The following is a 26119-nucleotide window of genomic DNA, read 5'->3' on the forward strand; positions in this document are numbered from 1 at the left end:
GGAACATTGGAAGGTGATCAGAGGTTTCATAGACCTTCACATTGCAATGGAGTAGCCTAACATATATTGTTCTTCCCCTCACGCATAGTCATTATTCTCTGGATTAGTTACGATAGTAGGCAAAAAAAAAAAAAAATATCATAAGCAATAAACTACACACGTGTCAAAAGGTAATGGCAATGTAATGTATATTTACTTATTTTGTTTCTGTTTTATTTATTGGAGTTTAGTGTGGTTGTTTTGTTTTGCCATGTCTTGTAAGCTTTGTAACAGATCACATCTCTGAGTGAATTACCTTCTAAAAACATATGAAACCAGTGTATAAAGTCATATAAAGATGTGTTTGTCCTCAAAGAGACTTGAACCTGAGGCTCCACCCACTGCACTGTACCATGTGTTTCCACATCACTACAGTTTTAAGGAGAGGGACATTCCTGCTCTTTTCTTCAGGAAATCACATGGAGGTGCCATCACACTCACATGACATCTAAACTATGGCAGCGGACATCAATGAAGGTAAGGAAGAGAAATTACTGGCATTTAAGCAAAATATCGCACAGTTTCAGATAATGTTTTGCCGTGCGTTTTTATTTATGTAACTTTTGTTCTGGCGGTTGTCTGCGAATTTGTTTTCATGCCTTCTAAAATTTCTCTGATGGTTTTTTAAAGTATCGAGAGTGACAACACGAGTCACTTTAACGCGAGTTATGCGCTTTACGTTCTTGCGTAAATGTTTCTTTGTTTTTGTTGTTTCACCTGTTTAGTGACTATAAAATACATTTCAACTGTGTTTCTATTAAATTAATTGACTATGTGCTTGCGATGGCATTCGTATTTAATGTTATTTTTTATGAAGTTCTGTTGTGTTTCTAGGCCTTTACACACTGAGCGCGAGGCGAATTGCTTTCACACCATTATTTGTGTCCTGAGAACTTACTGAGCTCTTCAGTAAAAAATACAAATGAATTGCGCAACTACAATATTCTGTCAGTGTTGGAGCAATCAGCTAGTTTGAAAAAATGATTATTTCAGTGTGTTCACAAGTAACACAATTGAAATGTTCCCAGTCACCCATTCCAAGTCAGTTCATTTGTTATAACAACACTAAGCTCTTATGGTCTTTTGAATGTAGGAACTGTCCCTTCATACTATCGTGAAGTACATCAAGCCATCTGCTCCAGAACTGATGAACGAGTGTCTATCAGTGTATTCCAGAGAGTTCTCAGCAAAACATCTCTCTCCATCACCATTCAAAACCAGGTGAGACTTGCACTAGGATTATGTGTCATTATTGGCTAGAAAGACTGTAGCTGATAGTTAGCTGAATTGCATCCCACAAGCTTTGTTTAATTACATTATGTATGGCTGGAAATGGAAATATGTTTTTCTTGTGGAACTTATTCTGCACAGGCTGAAAGGTAACTCATATGCATTTTAGATAGCCGAACATGTAAACGGTGGTGATGGATTCCTAAGTAAAGTCTCGCTGTATAAAGGCTTGGCTCTTATTGCCCTTGCTCAACAAGGAAAACCACCTAGTCCCAAACTGCTGGAGAATTTCATACAAGGTAAGCATAAGCATATCTATTCCTCAGCTGACTGTGGTAAATGTGTAGCTTGATCAAATGCCATTTTAAAGTCAGTAACCCCAGTTAAGTCCCCATAAAAACAGTCTTTTGTTCTCGTCATGTGATATTAAATTGCCTCTTACATGCTGTCCCAACTGAATTACATTCAAGCTGCATTTCAGTGTCACCATCTGTTTGCAGTGATTTGCGCAAGAGCAGAGCTTAATATGTGAAGATTTTATTACTTTTTTCAACATTTCTAAGAGAAAATTTAGCACGTTTGAATCCTAAAGTGTTCTCACCCTGTTTTATACAGTATGCATGTATTATTTACATTCCTCGGGTCTATGATTTTGTTGGACAGGTTGTGCGATGGTGTGTTTGAGTGTTTTCATCACATTTGATTCATATAAGAGCTCTGAAGAGTTACAGTTTTTATTCAGTACAAGCCTCTTGTGTTATTTCAGGAGTTGCCAGTATGACAGTTGACTGCACTTTTTAAAAGTGATGTTTCCTGTTTTTTCCTCTAAGCAAGACCAAGTTTCCCGTCAACTGCATGCCAAATGCATAGCTCTCTTTGGAATGACCAAGAAACTTTTTTTTTTTCACCAAACAAAAGCAATGATCCTGGTTGAATCTGCCGAGGCAACTTTTTTGCTAGGTTAAGTTGTCTACTGACTTTCATTTCTAAACTGGAAACACAAACCACAGAAATTCACAAAAAAAAAACAGCTCAACATTGCCACACAGCTCAACATTGTTTATTGTTTTTTTCTCTCATTATTTGTCTTTCCTTGTGACTTTTCTGTAATGCTGTGTCATTTGTTTGCTGTCACGAGACTCTCATGGAACATAGATAGAAAGCAATCTTCTTTATCTTATTAAAAATTATTAAGTTTGGTACTGTGATCACACACATGTAATGTTTAGTCAATCACATCTGGCTGTCAAACCTCTTTAAATACAGTATTCAAGTCAATTCAAGCTTATTTGTATATCGCTTTTTACGATACAAATCGTTGCAAAGCAGCTCTACAGGAATTTAAGTTTCCACAATATATTTATATATTGCAGATCCTTAATATGTTAACTTGTGGCAAATTTGGTAATTCTGTATGTTGTCTGAGCATTGGCATCCTCCGAAGTCCTCTGAGGGTTTGGCATTATCTTTCCTCAGGTGTTCGGTCATCTCAGATCATTTAAGGGTTGGATCCAGACTGAAGCTTCTGTAATTCTTAGTTACATCCTGTGGCAGAAACGGAGAAACAAATAGAGACATAATTAGTGTAGCTGCTGTTCCATCTAAGCAAAAATGATTTGTTCAACCCAAGCTAAAGAATAATAATAATGTACATTTGATCAGATATAACTGCAGTACAAGATTATAAGATGCATTATGTGAATGCTTGGCTAAAGAGATGTGTCTTTAATCTAGATTTAAACAGAGAGAGTGTGTCTGAACCCTGAACGTTATCAGGAAGGCTATTCCAGAGTTTGGGAGCCAAATGTGAAAAAGCTCTACCTCCTTTAGTGGACTTTGCTATCCTAGGTACTACCAAAAGTCCAGAGTTTTGCGACCTTAGGGAGCGGGTTGGATTGTAGCATGGTAGAAGACGAGTTAGGTACGCAGGAGCTAAACCATTTAGGGCCTTATAGGCAAGTAATAATATTTTGTAAATGAGACGGAACTGAATAGGTAGCCAGTGCAGAGACTGTAAAATTGGGGTAATATGATCATATTTTCTTGACCTGGTAAGAACTCTAGCCGCTGCATTTTGGACTATCTGTAGCTTGTTTATTGAAGATGCAGGACAACCACCTAGCAGTGCATTACAATAGTCCAGTCTTGAGGTCATGAATGCATGAACTAGCTTTTCTCAGAAAGGTAGCATGTTTCGAAGCTTGGCAATTAGAGATGCGCGGATGGGCTATTATTTCATCCGCAACCGCATCACAAAACTCATCATCCGTCCGCCATCCATCCGCACCAACGTTTTTGACCAATTTTTAAAACCGCACCCACACGCCATCTGCTGATTGGGCTCTTTATTTGAATGGCTTATTCTTATTTTTAATTTTTATTATTAAATGAATGTTTCTTTATTGATTATTAGAGAATAGAGAATGACTTTAATGTAGACATGTAGTTAATCCAAACGTGCAAGCCAAATCCAGCATTAATTGACGACGCTTTGAAGTGACGCTAAAGGATACGAAGATGTGTCTTTTCACTTGATTCGATTCCTCGGTCCTAGCGTCTTTTCCTTGCATCCTTCCCTCGCATCCTGGAGGGGTGGAGCTAAGACACGAGGAAAGGAAGCAAGGAAAGGAAATGAGGATGCACAAATAAGAAATGAGAAGCACCCTATAAAGCTCTCAGAATATCAGCAGTGAACTCCGTCTCCGATCAGCGCACAGGGACAAAAATAAATAAATAGCCTAAATTAAACGCACTGTACAGTACAATTTTTTTTTATTGTAGCCTAATAGAAAATGCATTTTGGCACATCATTTCAACATGCTGCTATTTAGCCTACTACTAAATGCCCATTTCGCTTTATTTTTTAGCAAATAGATAGAAAGTTCGAATAAAATAAGTCATTTACATTATAGCCTAATAATGTTCACATTTGTAGTTGTCCATAGCAACCCCAAAAACTTACCTGCTTGCCTTGCACATCTAATTAATGGGCACAGTTTTTCTACTATTTTTTTATTTATTTATTTTTTATTTTTTGCTGTGGATGTTATTGAGCTTGTAGAAATCGGAAACAACACCAATTCTGCGACACAGATGAACCTTTATTGATATCTCTATCAGACAATGCCTATTTTATATGCCAAAAGAAACAACAGGCAGTAAAAAAAATATTAAAATAAATATCTTAATGTAGGCATAGGCTATAGTCGCATGTTTTGACAAACAGTTGAAAAAAATAAAAAACGTCATATCGTAGCTAAGCCTTATAGGCTCAGTCACCCCCACAAACTTAAATTAGAAAATTAAATATGCCATCCCTCTTTGAGCGAACATAAAGTCTGACCAAGCTAAATTGCCTGTATGACAATTTCTATGCCCCAATAACCCATGGACTTAGGATCATCCCCTCAAACTTGAAGCATAATGAAATACTACGCCATCACAGTTGCGACAAAGAAATTCTGGCAAAATATATGAAGGTAAAATGACGTCAATAATATTTGCATGTGCAGGGTAATATTTGTGAATGTGTACGTGACATTGCAAGTCATTACTATTAAACTGTGAGGGAATATTTAGATCGGGTGGCGTCTGTTTATTTGTTAATCTAGCCACTGTGCTAAATAAGAACCTTGGATTGTTTTGGTTATTATCTATGAGTTTGCGGATATGCTCTGCCCTGGCAGCTTTTAGAGCTTGTCTATAGCTGGACATACCGTTTTTCCACGCAATTCTAAAAACTTCTAAGTTAGTTTTTCTCCATTTGTGCTCAAGATTACGAGTTTCTTTCTTGAGAGAATGGGTATAACTGTTGTACCGTGGCGCAGTACGTTTTTCTCTAACCTTTTTCAATTTGAGGGGGGCAACAGCTTCTAATGTATTAGAGAAGATAGTGCCCATGTTGCTATTCATTTCGTCTAGTTCATGTGTATTTATGGGTACACAGAGCAGTTGAGATAAATCAGGCAGGTTATTTGTGAATCTGTCTTTGGTGGCTGGAACAATAGTTCTGCCCGGACGATAACGCGGAGCCATATAATTAATATCAGTAATACGCAGCATGCACGATACAAGGAAATGATCAGTAACATCATCACAGTACAGTCACTGTTATATGTCATGTTTTTTAAGAGTTCCCGAAGCCTCAGCTGGGAGAGCCGAAGGAGCTTCAGAGTCTGAAGATGCAGTTGGTTCAGGAGAGTCCTTTGAACTTGTCGTTGACTCTGGCAGAGCTGTTGAAGAAGGACACCATTAAAGTTGAGCTCATTCCCGAGAAGAAGGGGCTGTTTCTTAAACACGTGGAGTATCAGGTCACCAGCGAGGTGAGTGACTTTAGAGGCGGCATTAAAGTTCATCCCAAAAGTAAAAATTTGCTAATAATTGACCCACCCTCAAGTTATCCAAGATGTAGATGAGTTTGTTTCTTCACAGAACATATTTGGAGAAATTTAGCATTTCATAACTTGCTCACTAATGGATTCTCAACAGTGAATGAGTGCCATCAAAATGAGTCCAAACATCTGATAAAGACATCACAATAATCCACAAGTAGTCCATCATTAAGACGTGTTTAACTTCAAACCATTGCTTCTAGCTGAGATATGAGTCCTATTTCCATAATATTGTTTTTTTCCAGTGAAAAACTCATCTTGTCTGAATCAAGATAGAAATATACACAGATCAAGCACCGTTTTAAAGCAAAAACAGTTCTTAACAAATATGTTGGTGGATTTTGATGTGAGAGGAATACAGGATGGACTTTTTCATTGGAGGAAGCATTATTATAGTTTATGGACTGGTATTTTGGCCAGAAGTGATTTAAAGTTGAAACATCTTAATGATGGATTTGATTCTTACAAACATGCAGCTTTTCACTTGACAAGATATTAAATGATGGACTGGAGTCATTACTTATGGACTATTGTGATTTATCAGCTGTTTAACTTTAACTTTAATTCTGACGGCACCCATTCACTGCAGAGGATCCATTGCTGAGCAAGTGATGTAATGTTAAATTTCTCCAAATCTTTTCCGATGAAGAAACAATCTCAACTACACCTCGGATGGCTTGAGGGTGAGTATATTTTAAGGAAATTTTCAGTTTTGACTGGACTGTTCTTTTAAAAGACCTGGTTTACAAGTTTAGAGTTTTTGTCTTTGATCAGAAAAAAAAATATTCCAATTCTGTACCCTAAACTACTAGTTGAGTCATCGTTGCTGTGTCATGGTGAACAAACAAAAATGACTTCTCTCCATATGTAGCTGAGAAATGGCCCACTTTAGCTTTAGTGTCTGTCTCAAATGATCCAATCACATGTGGACAGCCCAAGATAAATGTGTAAACAAGGACAAACAAAACATGGTCTGGTTCATATTATGAGGAATCGTTTTTCTTGATCAGTTGAGATAAAATGCTTGATTTTGTAAAGGTGGAGAGGGTTAAAAACTAAGATAATTATAAAAAATATATGACCTCTTCAGTGCAAAATTGGACAATAAGACATTGTCAAGTTGCTGCTGAGTCATGCAACATTTACAGTTATAATATTTAAACATATCGCTGATTTTATCTACTATGTGCCCTTTTGCAGCGTTTTACAGTATCAGTCTATCGGCGATACAATGATTTTGATGTTTTCCATGAGCTCCTGCTTCAGAGATATGCTTACAGAGTCGTGCCGGCACTTCCTCCCAAAAGGGCGCTGAAAGGAGGTAAGGCGTTGATTTATTCACTGTAAAATCTCAGCCTGTGAAAGGTTTGTAATCAAACCTGTAGACTATAGTCTTGTGCATTTCCCACTTAGACTGTGCTGTGACATTCAATGCTTTCTTGGAAAGCACCAGACAAACAATCGTAGCTCTGCCAAGGTTTTTAAAAAAAAAGTAAACTTGTTCTGTTTTTCTGCAGACTTCAGCAACTTGTACTTCCATAGTAACTGAGTACCAGAAAGTGCCTTGCTGTGTTTTGTTAATGGAAGGGCTATGTTTTGTTTTTCTGGAAAAGTTTAATCTTTTCTCTGTTCTTTGGCCCCGCTGCAGTCCTGACCTCCATGTCAGAGCGAGAGTTCATTGAAGGGCGGAGACGAGCTCTGGGCAGGTTTCTGAATCTTGTGGCACGACACCCTGTCTTTTCTGAGGATGAACTTGTGAAAACATTCCTCACCTTCAGTGGCTCGGTGTGGATTATTATTTATTTTTTGCTAACCCTAAACTTGATTCAAATTTCTAGATAAATGGGAGTGAATTGTTATGATATTTTATACTGCAAGAAAAATTCATTTTTTAAATACTTTAGATATGCCAGTTCCGGCTTGAGAAAGAAAATGTATACATTGTTTTATATTCTTGATAGACATTCCAGACTTCCATATTTATGTCCCACAGGATGTCCAAACTAAGCTTAGAGATGCTTGCAAAAAATCGGGTGATGAGTTCATGACATGCAAATATGCAACGCAGGCCAAGGTTTGATTCAGTTTTATTTTACTTTACATGTTAAAATGTATGTTTATATTCAGATGTCATAATATTGTCTTTTTATTGCAGTATTTATTAATAAACATTGCTTGTCTGTTTTGTGATTTTTCTCCTGCAGGATTACCTCCCAGGGGATATCCAAAGTCAGTTTTCATCCAGCAGAGAGCTCATCAAAAATATCCATAACAGTTTTCAGAAGTTACGGGACAGGGCAGAGAGGATGGCCGAACGCTCAAAGGGGAATGCCACAGATCTGCTGATGTTTGGGAAGGAGCTCAGGTACCACCTCATCCTGAGGGCTGTTTCTGAATCTATGTGAATTTCATAAACCAGTGAGTGGTTCTCAAGCAGGGCTCTGAGGTCCACCTCCAAGGGCAACTTCCAAGGAAGCCTCAAATGTTTTAAAATAAGTCCAAGCTAGCTTTAAAACAACTAAAACAAGATATTTCTTAATTGAATTCACCCCTAAAGTTATAGAATTTAATTATCGTAATTTTTATTAATTTAGTAGTTACTTAATTTCTGTCATTGAAAAAATGGTTGAGAACCACTGTCATGTAGACATGTAAAAAGACAAAAAAGCTGAATGCAAAATATATAGGCAACTGTACATTTTTATTGATAAAAAATATATTGTATCTATAAAAAACATTTATTGGATGACCATTTCCCCACCCCCACCCAGCAGTACTGTTAGATGTATAAATAAATAATACCACAGCTAAGATGTTTTTGGCCATTTAGAGGAAATAAACTGAATTAGGACTTTAAGGCCAATGTTAATTAAAATAACCACTGTTTTAAACGTAGAAAATGTTTAGAATGTTTAAAATATAAAGGCAGCTGTAGATTTATTATCTATAAATATTTCTACCACCAGCCTGTAAGGGTTTATTTTTTTGATGGTGACTATTTAACTGTACATTAACTCTTACAATGGTACAGTAGAGTACAGTAACATAGGTGAGTAGGTGGAAAACACCAGATTTTTTCTGTGGTTTAAGAGAGCCTGTTTATCAAATGTTTATGACTACCTGCCATAGATTTCAGCTTTGGTCTCTCTCCGCTCCAGTTCTTTGGGTTCAGATGAGTCACCTGTGCCTATTCTGGCGTCCTGCAAGAGTCCTTGGGCTGCTCTCAGACGCTCTGTCAAAGGGCTTTCTGTTGAGTTCTCACTTCTGTCTGAAAAAGCTGCCCAACAGGTACTGTGCCACCCACACATACCACGTGAACTGGCTGCGCGCTGCTACAGAGGAATTTAAATTGTTTATTTAATACAGGGCAGAAGAGAGGAGGATGATGTGGTGGAAAAACTGAATCTGTTCTTGGACTTGCTGCAGTCGTACAGGGTGAGTATGTATGTGCTTTAACATTTAGTCAAAATTTTTTATTTGTATTTTTGCCCATTTAGAGGAAATAAATTGAAATATGACTTCAATTTGGCTGTTAAAAGATTATGCAGGTAAAACAGTACCAGTCAAAGGAATTGTTATTGGTAATAATAAATGGTTGTAAGCAGCAAATCAGCATATTATAATGATTTCTGAAGGATCATGTGATACTGAAGACTGGGGTAATGATGCTGAAAATACAGCTTTACCACCACAGCAATACATTGCATTTGAACAGATATTCATATAGAAAACAGTTATTTTAATTTGCAATAATATTTCATAGTATTAATGTTTTTATTGTACTTTTGATCAAATAAATGCAGCCTTAATAAGAGACTTTGAAAAACTTTATCATGAGATGTTTTTTAAAAACATAAAAAAAATAGTAATTACTACAAACTTTTTGACTGGTATTTTTTTCAGAATTTTGACATTTTCAGAAGTCTTGGAATATAGCAACGAGTTGTAATTTAGTTGTTTTCATCCACTGTTTATCTCGAGAGGACAGGAAATAATGGGGAAAGAGATGAGTTACAGAATTGGCTTGTGTTGCAAGTTGAATTCAAACCTGTGTTACCCACATGAGCACCAAAGTTCAAAGTACATATGTTCCCACTGAGCCATGGCACATAAGATTTTATGAGTGTGTATGTGTGGTGTCATACAGGACTTGTGTGAACGACATGAGAAAGGAGTCTTGCACGAACACCAGCGCACACTGCAGAAGTACGGTGTAATGAAAAGACAAATGCTCAGTACCACGGTGCAGCCTAAAGAACAGGTTTCTGTCGAACAGCTGGAGTCCCGCATCGTCCAGGTCAGCCCTCACACACACACACACACACACACACACGCACACGCGCACACGCACACGCACACACACACACACACACGCACACAAAGAGCTACAGCAGATTGTCAGGCAGAATTACCAGAGGGACCAGTAGCTTGAGGGGCGCTGATACATCCTTTTAATTTAGTAGGTGAAATTGATCTGAAGGGCTTGAAATCAAAGTCCTTGAACAAGATTTGTATCCTCAAAATCCCTCTGGGGATGCCACAGGCCTCTGAACTAAGATCTCTGCCTCTTTGGAGAGGTAGTAGAAGGCCTCTTTTTTTTATCTTGCTTAGGCCAGGGTTTTCAAACTGGGGTCTAGAGAGGCTGCTAAGGATGCGTGGAGGTTTGTGAAAGATTTGATAAAAAAATAAACCTTGTACATAGAACAAAAACGTTTTACTTAAGATATTCAATATTTCTCAGAATTTTATTATATTGGTAATACACTACTATTTGGTCTGAGTAAGATTTGTGTTTATTTATTTCTGAAAGAAATAAACACTTAAAGGCCAGATTTACCATCAGCTTGTGTCAGCACAAACCCTCATTTGGCGTTAAAAATCTACTGTCAGGATTTACTAAAGACACACAGTGGGGAAATTAGCACTGAAAAGGTGTGGACAGTTATTTTGCGACTCACCTTATTGAATATGCATTTGTTGGAGTTTCCCTTTTGATCGTTAAATTTATGGGAGGAGAATATTTAAATGAATCCCGCAACGCAATTTACTAAGATTTGCGCTCGTAAGTTTAGTAGTATTTGCAGCATTATTTAACGCCCAAAAAAGCATGTCTTAAAGCAGGCAGTAATTTGCGCTGGTCATTATGGAAATTAGATTTTGTGTCTGTATTCTTTAATGTGCGCATTTTCAGTAAATCACATGCAGAATTTTCTCCCATCTGCACTTTTATGGAATTGCGCTCTAACGCTACTTTGCCCTGTTTAGTAATTTTGACCCTTATTCAGCAAGGATGCAGTGACCGTAAAAGACATTTATAATGTAAAAAGCTTTCTATTTCAAGTAAATGCTGTTCTTTTAAACTCTCTTTTCATTCAAATGTATCACTGTTTCTCACAAAAAACTGACGACAGGAGTAATAACTGCTGAAAATTTAGCTTTTCCATCACAGGAAGGAAATTACATTTAAAAATATAATGTTATTTTAAATTGTAATAGTATTTCACAATATAATTTTTTTTACTACATTTTGATCCAACCTAGGTGAGAATAAGAGACTTCTGTCAAAAAGATAAAAGATACATTTTACTGAATATTACTGAAATGGTTATTAATGACATTAATGCACATTCATCGCATTACCAGCACTGAGAATATTTTATAAGCCACCAAGTAATTCCTAGCAACCCATTTCATTTTGTCAAGTCTATAAACTTTATACACTGACCAAACTTTCACTGAAGCATTTAATTGATCATTTGTGCAGACGTTTTGCATGTTCATTTTATTTTCTCATTTAACAATTTGATATATAAATTTAATTTTGTTATAAAAAACATAAAGGCCCTGGCCAGCTGGAGGACAAGAGAAACACTCCCTCATTCTTAATTGATACTGATGCAATGCCAAATCATGTGAGGCACATACAATATCTGTCTAACCTTCAAATAGCATGTCATGATCCAGTGCTTTTTAACTGCTGGGTGGCTCATTGTGGTAATGATGATGATGATGATGGAGGTTAGGGTGGGAAGATGTGACCGCACTGTTACCTCACTGTGATCTCTGACTCACTGCAGCAAGAAAACGCCATTCAGGCCATGGAGCTGCGCAACTACTTCTCCCTGTTCTGCCTGCACCAGGAGAGCCAGCTCATATTCACACACCTGCCAATTACGTCTCACATCCTGGGGTCATTTGTAAACTCACAGGTGCAGGGACATAAAGAGGTACTCTTATCTTTCATCTATCTCCTGTGTTATTCATTTTAATGTGCGCCAAAGTTAGTTTTATTACTTTGATCCTAACAAAGCCTTCTAATATTTACTGATGTGCCTTATTTTGCTCTGATCTAGATGGGTGAGGTGTGGCAGGATCTTCATTCCAAGCTTAAAAGTCTTTTTGGGGACGGTAACGGACAGTCTCCGCCTCTCAGCCCAAAATAGCCTCCCTTCTGTGCTTTCAGAATGGAAAGAAAATTAACCTGTTTTGAATAGCAGGATCTGTTCAGGAACTACGGACAGTCAGTATTCTTTCTTGCAAAGAGTTATGGGGAACTGCTTATGTGTGAATGTGTTATGTGGCAGTTCCTAAAATTTGTCTGTCGAAAAGGGCCTTAATTTCCTACAGCTTGAACAAACTGACGCTTAAAACGAACGGCTAATGTTGTTGAGAACAATGCTGTTGAGGGAATGCTACAACACTGTATTAATGTTTAATCTACATGTATGCAAAGCTGATGTTGTTGTTTTAAAACGTAAGCTAAGCTGAAAGAGAAAATTTACATTGTACAAAACAGCGTAACCCATGAAAGATGACCTATATCTACTATTTTGGTGCAATATAGAGAAATGAACTGAGAAGCTAATAGCCAGCGAGCCAGAGCAGTGGTCAGTTGAATATACTTAACAAACACAGGAAATATGCAGAAATTATGTTTTTAGTTGCAAAGGCATCATATTCTTCCTTGTTCGTGGTTTCAACTGACATCATTTTCTGTCTGATTGTCTATTTTTGAATCTGTGCTCAGTTAAACTGAGCACTGTTCTTCAGAAAAATCCTCCAGATCCTGCAGAATCTGCAGAAGTTTTCCAGCATCTTTTGCATATTTGAACCCTTTCCAGCAGTGACGGTGTGAAAAGGTGGATCTCAAAATCATACAGAGGACAATTGAGGGACTCAAACACAAGGTTCAAACGTTCGCTGATGCTCCAGAAGGAAACACGATGCATTAAGAGCTGGGGGGTGAAAACTTTGAATTTGAAGATCAAGGTAAATTGTACTTAATTTGTCTTCTGGGAAACATGCAAATATCTTCTGTTGCTTCCGAAGGGCAGTACTAAATGGAAAAAAAATGTATTTCTACAAAATAAGAAAAATGTGGACATTTTCATCCTGTTCAAAAGTTTTCACCCCCGGATCTTAATGTATGGTGTTTCCTTCTGTAGCATCAGTGAATGTTTGAACCTTTTTGAATAGCTGTGTTTTGAGTCCCTCAATTGTCCTCAGTGTGAAAAGATGGATCTCAAAATCATACAGTCACTGCTGGAAAGGGTTCAAATATGCAAAAGATGCTGGAAAACTGAAGATTCTGCAGGACCTGGAGGATTTTTCTGAAGAACAGTGCTCAGTTTAACTGTTCAGAACAAACAAGGGACTCATGAACAACCATCACAAAACAAAAAAACAGTCGTAGATCATCCAGGTAACCACACACAGTATTAAGAACCAAGGGTTCCCAAACTTTTGAATGGGGTTATTTTAATAATTTCAGCTATTTTTTTTTTTTTTTTGTCTTGTGGACTAAATGTAAACATCTTTTATGTAAAATGTTATTCAGGACAGTACTAAATTAACTAACATGCATTCTGTATGATCTCTTATTTTGTTAAAATTATTCACATTTTCACAGATTCTGCAAGGGGTTCCCAAACTTTCGCAAGCAACTGTACTTGCATTCTTGCTGAGCATTACCATGAGGTCTTCAAAATTTTGAACAGTAGTGTATACAACTAGATGTGACAGTTTTTTTTTTTTTTTTGTAGCTATGCCTGGATTCAGTCTTAAGTAGTAACTACAATGAGCATGAAATACTTGATTATTATTAGCTGCTCTATACGCCAAACACCTCTTTTCATTCAATAAATCATGAAGGTCTGAAATTCTCCCACTGCTAGTGAGCCATCATGTGAACTTCAAAATGTCTCAAAACGTTTTACTTATTGTCTTAATTGTTTAATATTCTATAAAACAATTTAGCAGAGCTTATCAATTGTACATGTTTGGTTTTATTTTTGGACTAGGTAAAGCATTAAAGAAATGGAAACAGTTGTTGTACTCCAATACGTATTCAATCCTGCCACCTGCTGGCAAAGGGTTTGAGACTTAGGTTTCAACTGTATTACACTTGCAGTTGTTTATTTCCACTATAACAGACAGATAGATACTTCATTTTATTCTGCACTTTCCAGCATTGCATTTAGTAGATTAATATAAAAGATATGATTTTTGGTGTACTCTACTGAACAACCGTTGTAGGAATTATGAACAAAGGAGGAGGTAAAAACAAAACTTCAGAATACAGAAGATACATGTGTGAATTTAATCTAAATATAAATGGAATGCCAAACTAACAGATAACGCTATTTTCCCATACGAAAAAGTATGCTTATACAAAATGCTGTACATTTATTACATTAAAATACAGCATTTCATATCTCACAATTTCACAAAGTATCCAAGAAACCATGTAGTTGGATAATTTCCAGTGATACAGTGGCAGTGTTCATCAGTGGTACTCAAATCCCAATCACACATCCTCCACTTCCTCCAGTTTCTGCTCCACTATCACATCGTGACCGTGGAATTTAAAATACCCCAAGAACTTCTTTTTCTGTAGCATCAGTGGGAACCACAGGACATCATCTGCCCACATCTGGATGAAAGGTATTTTATCTGTGTCAAACCATTGTGGCCTCATCTCTGAAAGAGAAAACAAACCGCTTCAGTGGCATGTTATTAGATCTTCTGTCTCAGTATGTTTTCTCACAAACTGGATCATTAAGTGATGTGGCGCTGTATTACCTTCTGATTCGGTTGGCTCTCCTTTATAGGTGTCAGCTCTAAAAATGTGGACATCCAGCAGTTCTGTTTCCCCAATAAACTCAAATTTGATATTTCCAATCTTGTGGAGGCTGTCAACGGTGAGGCCACTTTCCTCTAGCAGCTCCCTGTCAAATAAAATGCCATTTTGTTTTAGCTGGAAAACCAATAAAAGCAGGGAAGATTGAACATGGCCAATCGCTGACACCATTGTTAAGTTCTACAGACAAGTAAATAATATAACACATTCTCAGCATTACAAGGTTCAAACTGTTTAACTTTGATCTGTAGCTTCAAGGAAGTGAAAAATGACACTGGAAGAATATATTAGCTTTTTTAAAGGGAAACAGCACTGTACGTTTGTGTAATAAAAATTCTAAACAATAATAATAAATAAATTATCTATCCATCTATCTATATCTCGGCTCTTGGCACCAGAAAGAAGACCATTCTTAATGCTTTTTATTTATTTTGTTTAGTCATTTAGCAGACGCTTTTATCCAAAGCGACTTACAAATGAGGACAATAGAAGCAATCAAAACCAACAAAAGAGCAACAACATGCAAGTGCTATGACAAGTCTTGGTTAGCCTTTTATTTTTATTTTTTTTAAAGAAAACAAGTAGATAGAATGTAGAAAAAAGAAAGCTAGTGTTAGTTTTTGAAGAAAAGCTAGCAGTTACAGAATAAAAAATATGCAATTGATAGAGGGTCAAGTCACAAGTGTTTTTTTTTTTTTTTTTTTTTACAAAAAGAAGACAGATAGATAAAATTGAATTAGAATAGAGAGTGCCAGAGTTAGAGGGTCAAATAAATTCAGCTTTTATATCTGAAAACAACTGCTATGATTCAGCGTTTGAACTGTAAGACAATTATATTAACTAAAGAGTGACCAAACGTCCAATTTTCTTGTCCCTGGAAATGTTTTACAGCACGCTCAAAGCCCCCCGTAAAAACACTGCAAAAAACATAGCCTCCAAGAGCACAAACATAAAATAACGAAATATGTTAAATACAGTTTTATTTATCATATGTTCTCACATTTTTTTTACTGTTGCAGCATGGTAGTAAAACCAGTAACAGTCATAATAATTATTTATTATAATAAGATTATATGTTCACTATAAAATACATTTATTTTTTGACCACTAAATTAGAAATGTCCCCCTTTCCCATTTCAGAAATGGCCTCCATATATTAACCAGTTATTATTGTTAACTAAAATAAAAAAAAAGAAGAAAAAAATTAAAGCTAGTTCAACAGGTCTCATTTTTGTTTAGTTAAACTGAAGTACTAAAACTAGATAAATTAAAACTTATAGACATGCTTTAACAAAGTGACAAAACACTCAACTAAAATGAAATTAAAATCTAATTCAAAATATTAACAAAACTATAAGTGAAACTAAAATACGTGTGGTATTGTTCCAATAATATTGCATGTGTGTGAATGGCTGTAAGGCTCACCGTCTGGCCGCCTGCTCTATAGTCTCTCCTGGCTGGACTTTCCCTCCAAACCCATTCCATTTGCCAGCTCCAAAGCCTCTTTTCTTCATGCCCAACAACACCCGGCCGGGCTGCACCACCAGCACCAGGGTCAGCAGTTTATTAGTCAACATCACCCTACACATACAATGCAGTGTCTTTAATGGATACTGGACTATTTGTTAGACTTACTTTAAAATGATGCTCATCTCCATTATACATGTACAGTATAATGTTTTGACTTTTATTTACACTATCAGCATTCGAAACATGATTCACATTTCTTTACAGTATGTAAACATCAAGCAACAACTATTAATGGATCAGATAATCAATGAATGTTTCATATACATCAGTACAGTGCGGCTTCCTAAATTCATTTAAATTAAACTGTTGACTTCACAGTTACTTCTATCCAAATCATTTGCTTACTTTGTCCAAAGTAATACGTAGAGACAAAAAATGTAATCACATATACGGTATAAAAATCAGATATATGCGTCTCAGTTGAATAAATCGGTCTTGTTCCCGCGTGTTGCTCGCGGTCAGATGATCACGCGGAGGCTGACAACAGTGAATTTAGTCATAATAGTGATTGACATTTCATTCAATTGTTAATTATCCAAATGCAGCATATGATTTACAGATCTGCGAAAATATGTTACTCCACCTACCTACGTTTTGTAACCGAGAGTGCAACAGTGAAATGTTCTCGATGGGAAAATTTTTCATTTATGTGACTCGGTTCTTTCGAACAGAACTAAACCTACATTTCAAATACATAGATTGGCTAAAAGTGCATGTTTTAGCCAAACCGTAAATATGTTTCAAGTAGCCTACACTGTAACACTTCTGCTATAGCCTACTACTACTAAAGGCAATTATTCCTCATCTCGCCACATGTAAATCATTGAAAAGATCCGACTCCAAAGAACGAGTCTTCGAATCGTAATTCGGAGCGTGCAACAGTCAAACATTCTCGACTGATACTGAACGCAATCATTAGGCACAACAACTCAAAGATGACCGTGTATAACAGGGAAATGATTACTAACTGATATATACATAAATGCATTTCATCTAAATAATTAATAATATATCCTAGACAAATAAAGCGCGATAATGCATAACTCAGTGATTTGAGTCTGCGCAAAGTGCGCGCATCTTTGACAGCATGAGGACACCATAGACGCACACGTGTCTTCCTTGTTTTCTAAATGCATCTCTCCAGATCACTGTAAATGATGTGGAAACGTATCCAAATGTCGTTCATTCACGTGTCAGCAGTCTCTCTAAAGAAGACGCCTCTGCATATGAAGGGGAAGAGTGCTGCCGATCAGAGATGGCTGGTGCGGCAGCTCAATGACCCTTTCGTTAAAGCTGCTCACGCGCAGAATTACCGCTGCAGAAGTGCCTTTAAACTGATCGAGATAGATGACAAATACAGACTTCTCAAACCTGGCTTGAGTGTCATAGACTGCGGCGCTGCGCCTGGTGCATGGAGCCAAGTTGCAGTCCAGAGAGTCAACTCAACAGGAGAAAGTAAGCGAGCTGCTGAATTAGGAATCAGCAGTGTAACATCACACCATATAATATCTATGCATGTCATCTTAGGATACATACACTACAGTTTAAACATTTGTTTGTTTGTTTAGAAAGAAATGAATAGTATTTGTTCTGCAAGGATGACTGACAGTAAAATCACTTATATTTGTGCAAAATAAATGCTGTTCTTTTGGACTTTATATTCATCAGAGAATCCTGAAAATGTTTCCCAGTTTCCACAAAACATATAAAGCAGGACTATTGTTTTGAACATTAATAATAACAGGAAATGTTTCTTGAGCAGCAAAGAATCATATTAGCATGATTTCTGAAGAATCATGTGGCACTGAAGACTGGAGTAATGATGCTGAAACTTCACAGAAATAAACTACATTCAAAAATATGATTTAATTAAAAACAGCTATTTTAAATTGTAATAATGTTTCACAATATTATTATTTTTGATCAAATACATACAGACTTTTTGAACATTATTTTTTATAAAGCACTTACTCTTTCTAAAACATAAAAAAAGAAAACTTACCGACAGTCAAAACTTTTGGATGCACCTACTTTTTCATTATATTCAGTCTGTAATATTTAAAAATGTAGAATAATAGTAAAGTCATTACCATTATGAATTGCCACACATGTAATCATGAGAATTTTGTAGTGAAATAAATAAATGAATTTAAAAAAGAAAAAAAGTTTTGAATAAATTACATGCCACTTGAATGTTTGGTTGTTTTTACTCAACTGTCCAACCCATCCATCATCGTTATTTTGTTTTTAAAAGTAATTCATATATAAGTACAATTTATATATCAGAATCAGAATTAGCTTTATTGCCAGGTTTGCACATACGAGGAATTTGTTTTAGTGACAGTAGCTCCACAGTGCAACAGAATGACAGCAACAGGACAGGACACAGATAATAATAAAATAATAATTAATAATAATGTACAAATATACAAAATGAACAATATGCAAAATAGACAATTCAGTATGTACAGGTATGTTAGGAGCAAATTTGAAATGTAATAAGTATGTGTGTTAAATAAAAAATTATATGTCTACAGAACAAATTTTAAACATATGAGCATCCGAGATTATGATTGATACATAGATACATAGATAGATAAATATAAATGCTTATATTTATAATCTATTAGACTATCATATTTTGGTTTAGGTGTCATTTATTTTAGCCGATGAGGATATAAACACTATACCTTTGTTCATTCCAGGTGTGGATCTTCCTAAAGGAAGCGTAATAGGAATAGATATATTACGCATTTCCCCTTTGGATGGAGCTCAGCTGCTGTCCAATCATGACATCACTGAGCCCTCAACTCACGTGGCGCTGGAGAGGCTCCTCCCTGAAGCTCGAGCAGATGTCATCCTTAGTGACATGGCCCCCAATGCCAGTGGGCTCAGGGAACTGGATCATGAAAGACTGGTCACCATGTGTCTATCAGTGCTGGACTTAGCTGACAAGGTTTTGCGCCCCGGGGGCTCTTTGATTTGTAAATACTGGGATGGAGCTTTGGCCCATAAGCTCCAGCAGAGGCTTGCCTCTATGTTTCAAGATGTAAGAACAGTAAAACCAAGAGCAAGCAGGAAGGAGTCCGCAGAGCTTTTCGTTTTGGCGAGGATGTTCAAAATAAGATAGGATGAAGTCTTTTTCATGCAAATGCATTTTTAATATATAAAATATAAATAAACGTATATTTTGTTTAAAAATAGTTTTGTTCCTATTACTTATATATAAAAACACTTACCTCAGTGCATCAGAAACCAGAAACTCAATACAGATTCTGGATATAAATGCTATAGCAGAAAAATTAGATTTAGGTGTTGAATATAACTTGATTTGTAAATTGATTTTTAGTGAGTGATTCCCTATTTCTAGTGTATTTTTGTTTGCTTAATGAAACAAAAGCACAGAGATAAATATTTGCTCATATATTATTTGATGGATTAAATCAGTGGTTTGTGAAGGATTCCAATAAAGTGTTGTTGTTTTTTTTGTGCCATTCTTAATTAGTTTTTTGACTAATTAAAAATAAGTTAAATCGATAATAAAATAAAATAATTATAATTGACAAAAAAATACCAACTCTTGACAATTAACTTGCAGACTGTAACATTAATAATTTAAGTTTGTGTTCTCTCACTTCAACAGACCAATTGTTGAGTTGATGACATGTCTTGTCAAGAACAAAAAAATAAAAAAGTTTAGTCAACCTGAGATGTAAAGTTGTGTTAAGTGACAACTTGGATATCAACAAGTTAAATCCTGGAAAATTATTCTAACTTTAAAGATATTTGAAATCACCAAAACAAACACGCCCCTACCCCAAAAGAGTCTCGCCCTATTTTGATAGCTCCGCCCCACACATACGTAGCCTACGCAACCCAGGCAATGATTAGTTCTGTGAAACAAAGCAAAACCAATGTTAGACCGTGTCTACACCGGACGCGAGCGTCGTGAAAAAATACTATAGAAGTCATTATAATCAGTGATGCTGTCTACACTGGATGCTGCGCAGCTCGACACGACAAAACCCTGACAGAAAACTGCTGCTGCGTTCTATTCATGACGTGCTGACACAAATTTCAAATGATTTTCAACGGTCGCTTTATCGCGTCCAGTATAGGCAGACTTTAGCTGTTGCGGCGCGTCTGGTGTAGACACGGTGTTACTCACCTATCTAGAAGAAACAAAGCAACCTCGGCGTCCGATCGAAGGCCTTCCGCTCCTTGAGTTCTCTTCAGCGCTGGAAAGCTGATCCGATATTTACACGGGTCCTACTTCTTGCCTTATCGTTCCGCAGATGTTTTCCTATTTGGTTTTTTATCCGCCATCTCTATCTATCTGTCGCTCGGCTGTTCACTGAATGCTCTCTCCTCCACATCATGAGTAGACACGCCCCTTACAGCTGATTGGCTACAAGTTTGTTTTGGTACTCAGCCCAGACTCAGTTTTCTAAAGCGGTTTTGAAAAATTACATACCCCACCTTTAAATTTGTGTAAGTCTGTCCCTCACAATCTCATTTCAGTGACAGTCATGCACTGTGCACAATCCAACTTCTTACCTAACAAAAAGGAGGCTCATTTAGGCTTTACTATTGTTTATTAGCTGAAAGTAGCAATGTTTTTAATTCCAATGAAATGAACATGAAAGATCAAAACAGCAGTCTGGCAAAATTATGGATCAGCAAAAGTTATTTCATGAATTGATCTTTAGCCTACGAATATTGTACACAACTTAAACAACATAAAAGCAATTGTTTTGAGGAAGTCGGTTTTCTCCAAAGACTTTGCGAAGTGTTTCTGTTGTCATAAATAGTAACATTTTATGCGTATAATGTATGCACATTGATAATGTAAGTGTTCGGTCTGACTTCCTAGGAAGAGAAAAGTCAAATTATTTAGGTTCATTAGTAACCGTCTGTTATAGTTGATATAATAAGAACAAAATGGCAGTCTGGCAAAATTATGGAGTGGAGTCCATAATTTAACTTACACAAATTATAAGTGTCCATACAGTAGATGAAAATTGAAATAATTAAACTGTTTGGGGGTGAATTAAATTAAAGGGATAGTTCTGCCATAATTTACTCATCCTCATGTTGTTCCATCCAAACTTGTATGAATTTCTTTCTTCTGTGGAACACAAACGAAGATATTTAGAAGAATGTTGGTAGTTAATTAGTTTTTGGCTCCCATTGACTGAAAAAAATAAAAAAATAAAAATACAATGGAAGTCAGTGGGAACTGATACCATTTGCTTACCAGCATTCTTCAAAATATTGTCTTGTGTAAAGTAGAAAATAGAAGTGCATACAGGTTTGGAATGACATGAGGGTAAATGTTTTTTTCATTTTTGAGTGGACTATTCCTTTAAGAAATAAGATCATTTATTTTAAAGCTTGATTTGTCTTATTTTAAATTATTTTTTAGTCATTAGGCTACCTAATGGGCCTTGCCCCCCCTAGTTCACTATCCTAATGAGATTGGGATATTAGGTAGCCTGCAATTTTGTTTTACTCTTGTTCCAGCACCTAAAAAAAGTGCAAGAAACACTGAACCGGAAGACAATCAGCTTGCCAGAAGATGGTGCTCTTGAGTTGCCAGCGTGAAAGCAGCAGACTAATATTTGTCCCCAGACTCTCTCACACCCCGGCGTGGACTGGGAACACTATTTTTCCTGACCCTTTGAGAGTCGAGTGCTCAAGAGTTAAAAATCCAGCATTGTCATTTGTTTTAGCAAACTCTTGAAGTGTGGCTTATTTGACAACACTTTAATTTTGTGTTTCCCTTACCGGAAAGCTAAATTGTTTGCCGAATACTGAAAATCAGTTTTTCCAGCCATGTAGAAAGATGCAATCATTCTCTCATTACAAGCCGAGGAGCTGCAGAGAGGATGGATAAGTGTCTTATAGGCAGTATGACTAATGAGAATCCTTTGTCCCTGTAGCAATGCAGTCTCGGGGATATTAGCCTGACACATTATTATCTCAGACACACGCTTTCTACAGTCCAGCTGTGAATGACATCCAGCTTGTGCAGCATGGAGAGTTTAGACATAACCTTTGGTAGTATGCAGAACAGAAACATTAGAGATAATAAAATGGGGTTTAATGACTCATAGAGGTTAGATCGGAGTATATTCATCACTAAAGGCTCATGGAGTTTTATGGTTATACACTAGTTACAAGGAGAACTCCTCAAACTTTAAGTAGCTCAAACTGTATGCTGTAGGTTTGATTTGAAAGCACTAGAAAAAGAATGTCAGGTTCGACTCTGGATTGCTCTAATCTCAAGCTCAGGGAATCTTCAGCTGAGAGACTCAAACATACCTAAATGAATTCTGCCGGCAGCTCTGGCGCTTTCATATTCGACTGAGCTGCAGTGTGTTCCATACAGTATGGAAATTCTTGCAACCTCACTCTTTAATCTGAGCGCCTGTGTCAGCAACATGTTTAATGTGCGTGCCGCTTCGGTCAAATTGGAATGCTGTGGTTTTTGATCATCGCTCTGATGTATCAAACGTGTACGTTTGAGGGACAATCCACTCCTGTGTCAGTGACATGTCAAAAGAGCCTGGAGAATTCATTATGGAAGATTAAGGAATTTATTTGAGAGCCTAGTTTTATACGCCTGTTAACGGTTGTAAAAGTGGAGACTAGTGTCTGCAGGGGTTCAGCCACACTGAGTGATATGGAAATACAAGTGGCCGTGCTAAATTTATAATAGCTATTTTGGCCCCTGAAGTTATCGTCTTGATTTTAGAAGTTTTTTTTCTCTCTCTTTTATTCTTTCTATAAGGTTCTTTGCTGTTAACTCACGTCCTTCTGGTTTCCTGGAACATCTCAAATTCTCTTAAAGGTCAGAGTTCAGGCACTCCAGTGCACTATGATAATGTGCCGTCTAACATTTTGAGAGACTTGAATTTGGAGTTGGATAGAAAAAAAACTTTTGGCAAAACTTTTTACTTGCGTTTCTGAGGATGTGCACCATTAAGGATTCATGCCTTCTACATTTGTCAATTTTGAATTGAATGTGTATTTAGGCAGCATTTGTTATTCAAATTTGAATTGAAAGAAGTAGAATTATAGTTCTAAATAAATAAAATTCAAATGAATTCATTTAACTTTTGTTGAATATGAATTGCCTATAAACATGTTATTAAATGCACTGCATAAGTGGTACTTCCAGGAATAGAAATGTCCATGTATATTTAATTATATTTAATCAATGATTTTTATTTTATGGAGCATGGTAGAAGAACACTTCATTTCCCAGAATAAATCATCTCAGCAATGGCCATTTAAGCCTCAGGAGTTAAACAAGTCTGAAGAGTAGGCGTACAGTTACATATTACAGTAAACCTGATCCTTCAGAAATTATTCTAATTATGCTGATTTTGTGCTCAGTTAAGAAACATTTCTTCTTATTATTAATGTGGAAAACAGTTGTTCTGCTTAATACTTTTGTGGAAACCAAATTTTTTAGGGATCCTTAGATGAATCGAAAGTTCAAAAGTACAGCATATATTTATTTAAAAAAAATTTGTAACATTGTAAATGCCGTAATTCTCACCTTTTTTTTATCCATTTAATGCATCCTTTCTCAATGAAAAATATTAATTTCTTACAATACAAAATATGGTTTTCCATGTGTTAATAATTTAGCTTACTCATTTTTGCTCATTTACATTCCAGAGCTGATATTTAGGATTGCTTACCAGTACAAAAAACTTAAAACATTAATTAAAAAATTAATGGACTTTTGATAGAATGCTTATTAGAGGTTTTCCTCAACCGATTTTACATACTTCTCCAAAATAAGATGAATTTCCAATACTCTCAAAACAGTCTTCGGACCGGTTCATAATTATCTTAAACATGCAGTAAATTATAATTCATTTTATACAAAGTACTTTTCTTGGCACACTACATCAATTTCTATCTCAATGCTCATGCTGGCCAAAAGGTAACACAGAAAATTAAAGCAAAGCCATATTCTCAAGTGCACATCATGTTGTCAAATGTCATTGTATTGATTTCTGCTGTAATACACATAGTACAGGAAATGCAATTTACTAAATTGTTCAATCATACCTTTTCGGTCCATAAATGTGAAAACCCAGAGCAAAATAAAACAAGGGAGTACATTGGAGAAACAAGAAGGTGGTTGTGTAACACTGAGAATAGATGGAGGAAAGAGCAAAGTAGAGAGCAGAGAATAGTCTCAATTGAGATGAGAGTCAATTTAAGTTACCATTTTATGAATCATGATTGGACAGAGGGTTCAGCTCAATGTCAACAGATACTGTGACTTCAAAAAAAAAAAAAAGGAGAAGAGAGGGCAATGTCATTGGTCATTCAATGTCAAGAAAGACCAAACATCACTATCTGTGATGTGCAAACCTATTGACAAAGTAATTATTTTTGAAGCAATAGCAGAGCACTGCAGAGATACTGTAGCCTATATGGGTCTCAAGATTCAACATTCACACCGTTTTATCTTCATGCATCTAAAAAACATGTGATGTAGAGATTTCATAAATATATATATTCAGTTACAGAAACATGTTTGTGGGCTTTTTTAAAGGGATAGTTCACCACAAAATGAAAATTATGTAATTAATTACTCACCCTCATGTCGTTCCAAACCTGCAAGACCTTTGTTCATCTTCAGAACACAAATTAAGATATTTTTGATCAAATCTGAGAGCTCTCTGTCCCTCGGACAGCAACGCAACTGCAATGTTCCCATGCAATCAATGTAATCAGCGTTGTTTGCGTTTAGCATGCGCACATTTTCTCCTGAACATAAACAACGCTGATTATGTTCTGGGGAAAGCGCACATATGTGTCATGCTACTCTCCAAAATGGCAAAAGACAGTAACTCAGGGAGAAGAATTGTTGAATAAATTATTTTAGTTTTCTTTGCGCACAAAAAGTATTCTCGTAGCTTTTCAAAATTAAAGTTGAGCCACTGATGTCATATGGACTGTTTTACAGATGTCCTTGGAACATTGCAGTTGTGTTGCTGTCTATGGAGCACTCAGATTTCATCAAAAATATCTTAATTTGTTTTCCAAAATCTTACAGGTTTGGAAGGATATGAGTGTGAGTAATTAATGATAGAATTTTCATTGTTGGGTGAACTAACACTTTAAGTTGATATTTGTTTTTGCAGTCTTCAATATGTAGTCTTCCATGACATCATTTAAGGCCCGTTCACACCAAGAACGTTAACTATAAGGATACCTATAGCCTATTAGCATTCACATTAGCGGACAATATCATCTGTTTATTCTACACGCACACTTGTCTGCCACTTTAAATTCTCAAGCTTGTTATAGCAGAACTGATTGTGTTTGGGTGTTAATGTATTTATCGTTCATCAGCTGTAGAAAAAATCATTCTGAAAGTGATTCCAGCTATATCGTTTCTCTGTGCTTTTATCGTTAGCTGTGGTGTGGAGTCTGCTATTCTTTAATATTGAGAGATTTTTAGAACTATTTATCTTTATCGATTTCTTTATAGTTATATGGTGTAAACAGGCCTTTACTCTTAAAAATAAAGGCTCCTATTGGCATCTATGGTTCCATGAAGAACCATTAACATCCATGTAAACTTTTCATTGGACAAAACATTCTATATAGTTTTTTTTTTGGGGGGGTGGGTGGGTGGGGGTTATTAATATGTTCTTCACACTAAGAAAGAAAAGGTTCTTTTTAAGAACTGTTCACTCTAATGTTCTTTATGGAATTCTATGCCATCACGTCAAAACCCTTTTTCAAATTTTTTCTT

The 26119-nt window shown here is 36.3% G+C and overlaps 3 protein-coding genes across 8 annotated transcripts; 2 read left to right on the forward strand and 1 right to left on the reverse strand.

Annotated features, from left to right (window-relative positions):
- Positions 1-384: 384 nt before the first annotated feature.
- Positions 385-13990, forward strand: LOC306868822 (sorting nexin-8-like). 3 transcript variants are annotated; one of them, XR_013784130.1, is made up of 14 exons: positions 385-516; positions 1133-1260; positions 1439-1568; positions 5401-5591; positions 6861-6981; positions 7309-7445; positions 7654-7734; positions 7865-8025; positions 8819-8948; positions 9027-9095; positions 9808-9957; positions 11738-11887; positions 12014-12799; positions 13137-13990. XR_013784130.1 is itself a non-coding variant. In XM_079415204.1 (13 exons), exons 1-13 carry the CDS (start codon positions 495-497, stop codon positions 12101-12103), a joined length of 1560 nt encoding a protein of 519 aa, XP_079271330.1. In that variant the 5' UTR covers positions 431-494; the 3' UTR covers positions 12104-13023. The 3 variants fall into 3 exon arrangements, 1 of the variants encoding a protein (XP_079271330.1); XR_013784131.1 differs by having other exon boundaries at positions 431-516; positions 12014-12679; positions 13282-13987; XM_079415204.1 differs by lacking the exon at positions 13137-13990 and having other exon boundaries at positions 431-516; positions 12014-13023.
- nudt1 (nudix (nucleoside diphosphate linked moiety X)-type motif 1) lies at positions 13701-17839 on the reverse strand. Of its 4 annotated transcripts, none has more exons than XM_079415212.1 (4): positions 16917-17170; positions 16225-16380; positions 14742-14887; positions 13701-14639 (listed from the first exon to the last, which is right to left on the reverse strand). In XM_079415212.1, exons 2-4 carry the CDS (start codon positions 16374-16376, stop codon positions 14467-14469), a joined length of 471 nt encoding a protein of 156 aa, XP_079271338.1. In that variant the 5' UTR covers positions 16377-16380; positions 16917-17170; the 3' UTR covers positions 13701-14466. The 4 variants fall into 4 exon arrangements, with proteins under 4 accessions (XP_079271338.1, XP_079271336.1, XP_079271337.1 ...); XM_079415210.1 differs by having other exon boundaries at positions 16675-17170; XM_079415211.1 differs by lacking the exon at positions 16917-17170 and adding an exon at positions 17701-17839 and having other exon boundaries at positions 13702-14639.
- On the forward strand, positions 17487-19459 carry mrm2 (mitochondrial rRNA methyltransferase 2; the record flags this gene model as incomplete). The annotated part of the gene is made up of 2 exons (XM_079415209.1): positions 17487-17784; positions 19035-19459. 2 exons carry the CDS (start codon positions 17487-17489, stop codon positions 19457-19459), a joined length of 723 nt encoding a protein of 240 aa, XP_079271335.1.
- Between the last annotated feature and the right edge of the window lie 6660 nt (positions 19460-26119).

This window comes from Barbus barbus (genome assembly GCF_936440315.1).
Source record: "Barbus barbus genome assembly, chromosome: 4".
NCBI classification, from domain to species: domain Eukaryota; kingdom Metazoa; phylum Chordata; class Actinopteri; order Cypriniformes; family Cyprinidae; genus Barbus; species Barbus barbus.

Coding starts and splice junctions, on each gene's coding strand:
- LOC306868822 (XM_079415204.1), top strand. CDS start 495: ATGGCAGCGGACATCAATGAAG. Junction 1,261..1,438: donor CCATCACCATTCAAAACCAG/GTGAGACTTGCA, acceptor TATGCATTTTAG/ATAGCCGAACATGTAAACGG. Junction 9,958..11,737: donor TGGAGTCCCGCATCGTCCAG/GTCAGCCCTCAC, acceptor GACTCACTGCAG/CAAGAAAACGCCATTCAGGC.
- nudt1 (XM_079415212.1), bottom strand. CDS start 16,376: ATGTTGACTAATAAACTGCTGACCCTGGTGCTGGTGGTGCAGCCCGGC. Junction 14,888..16,224: donor ATAGAGCAGGCGGCCAGACG/GTGAGCCTTACA, acceptor TTTATTTGACAG/GGAGCTGCTAGAGGAAAGTG. Junction 14,640..14,741: donor AGAGCCAACCGAATCAGAAG/GTAATACAGCGC, acceptor TTTCTCTTTCAG/AGATGAGGCCACAATGGTTT.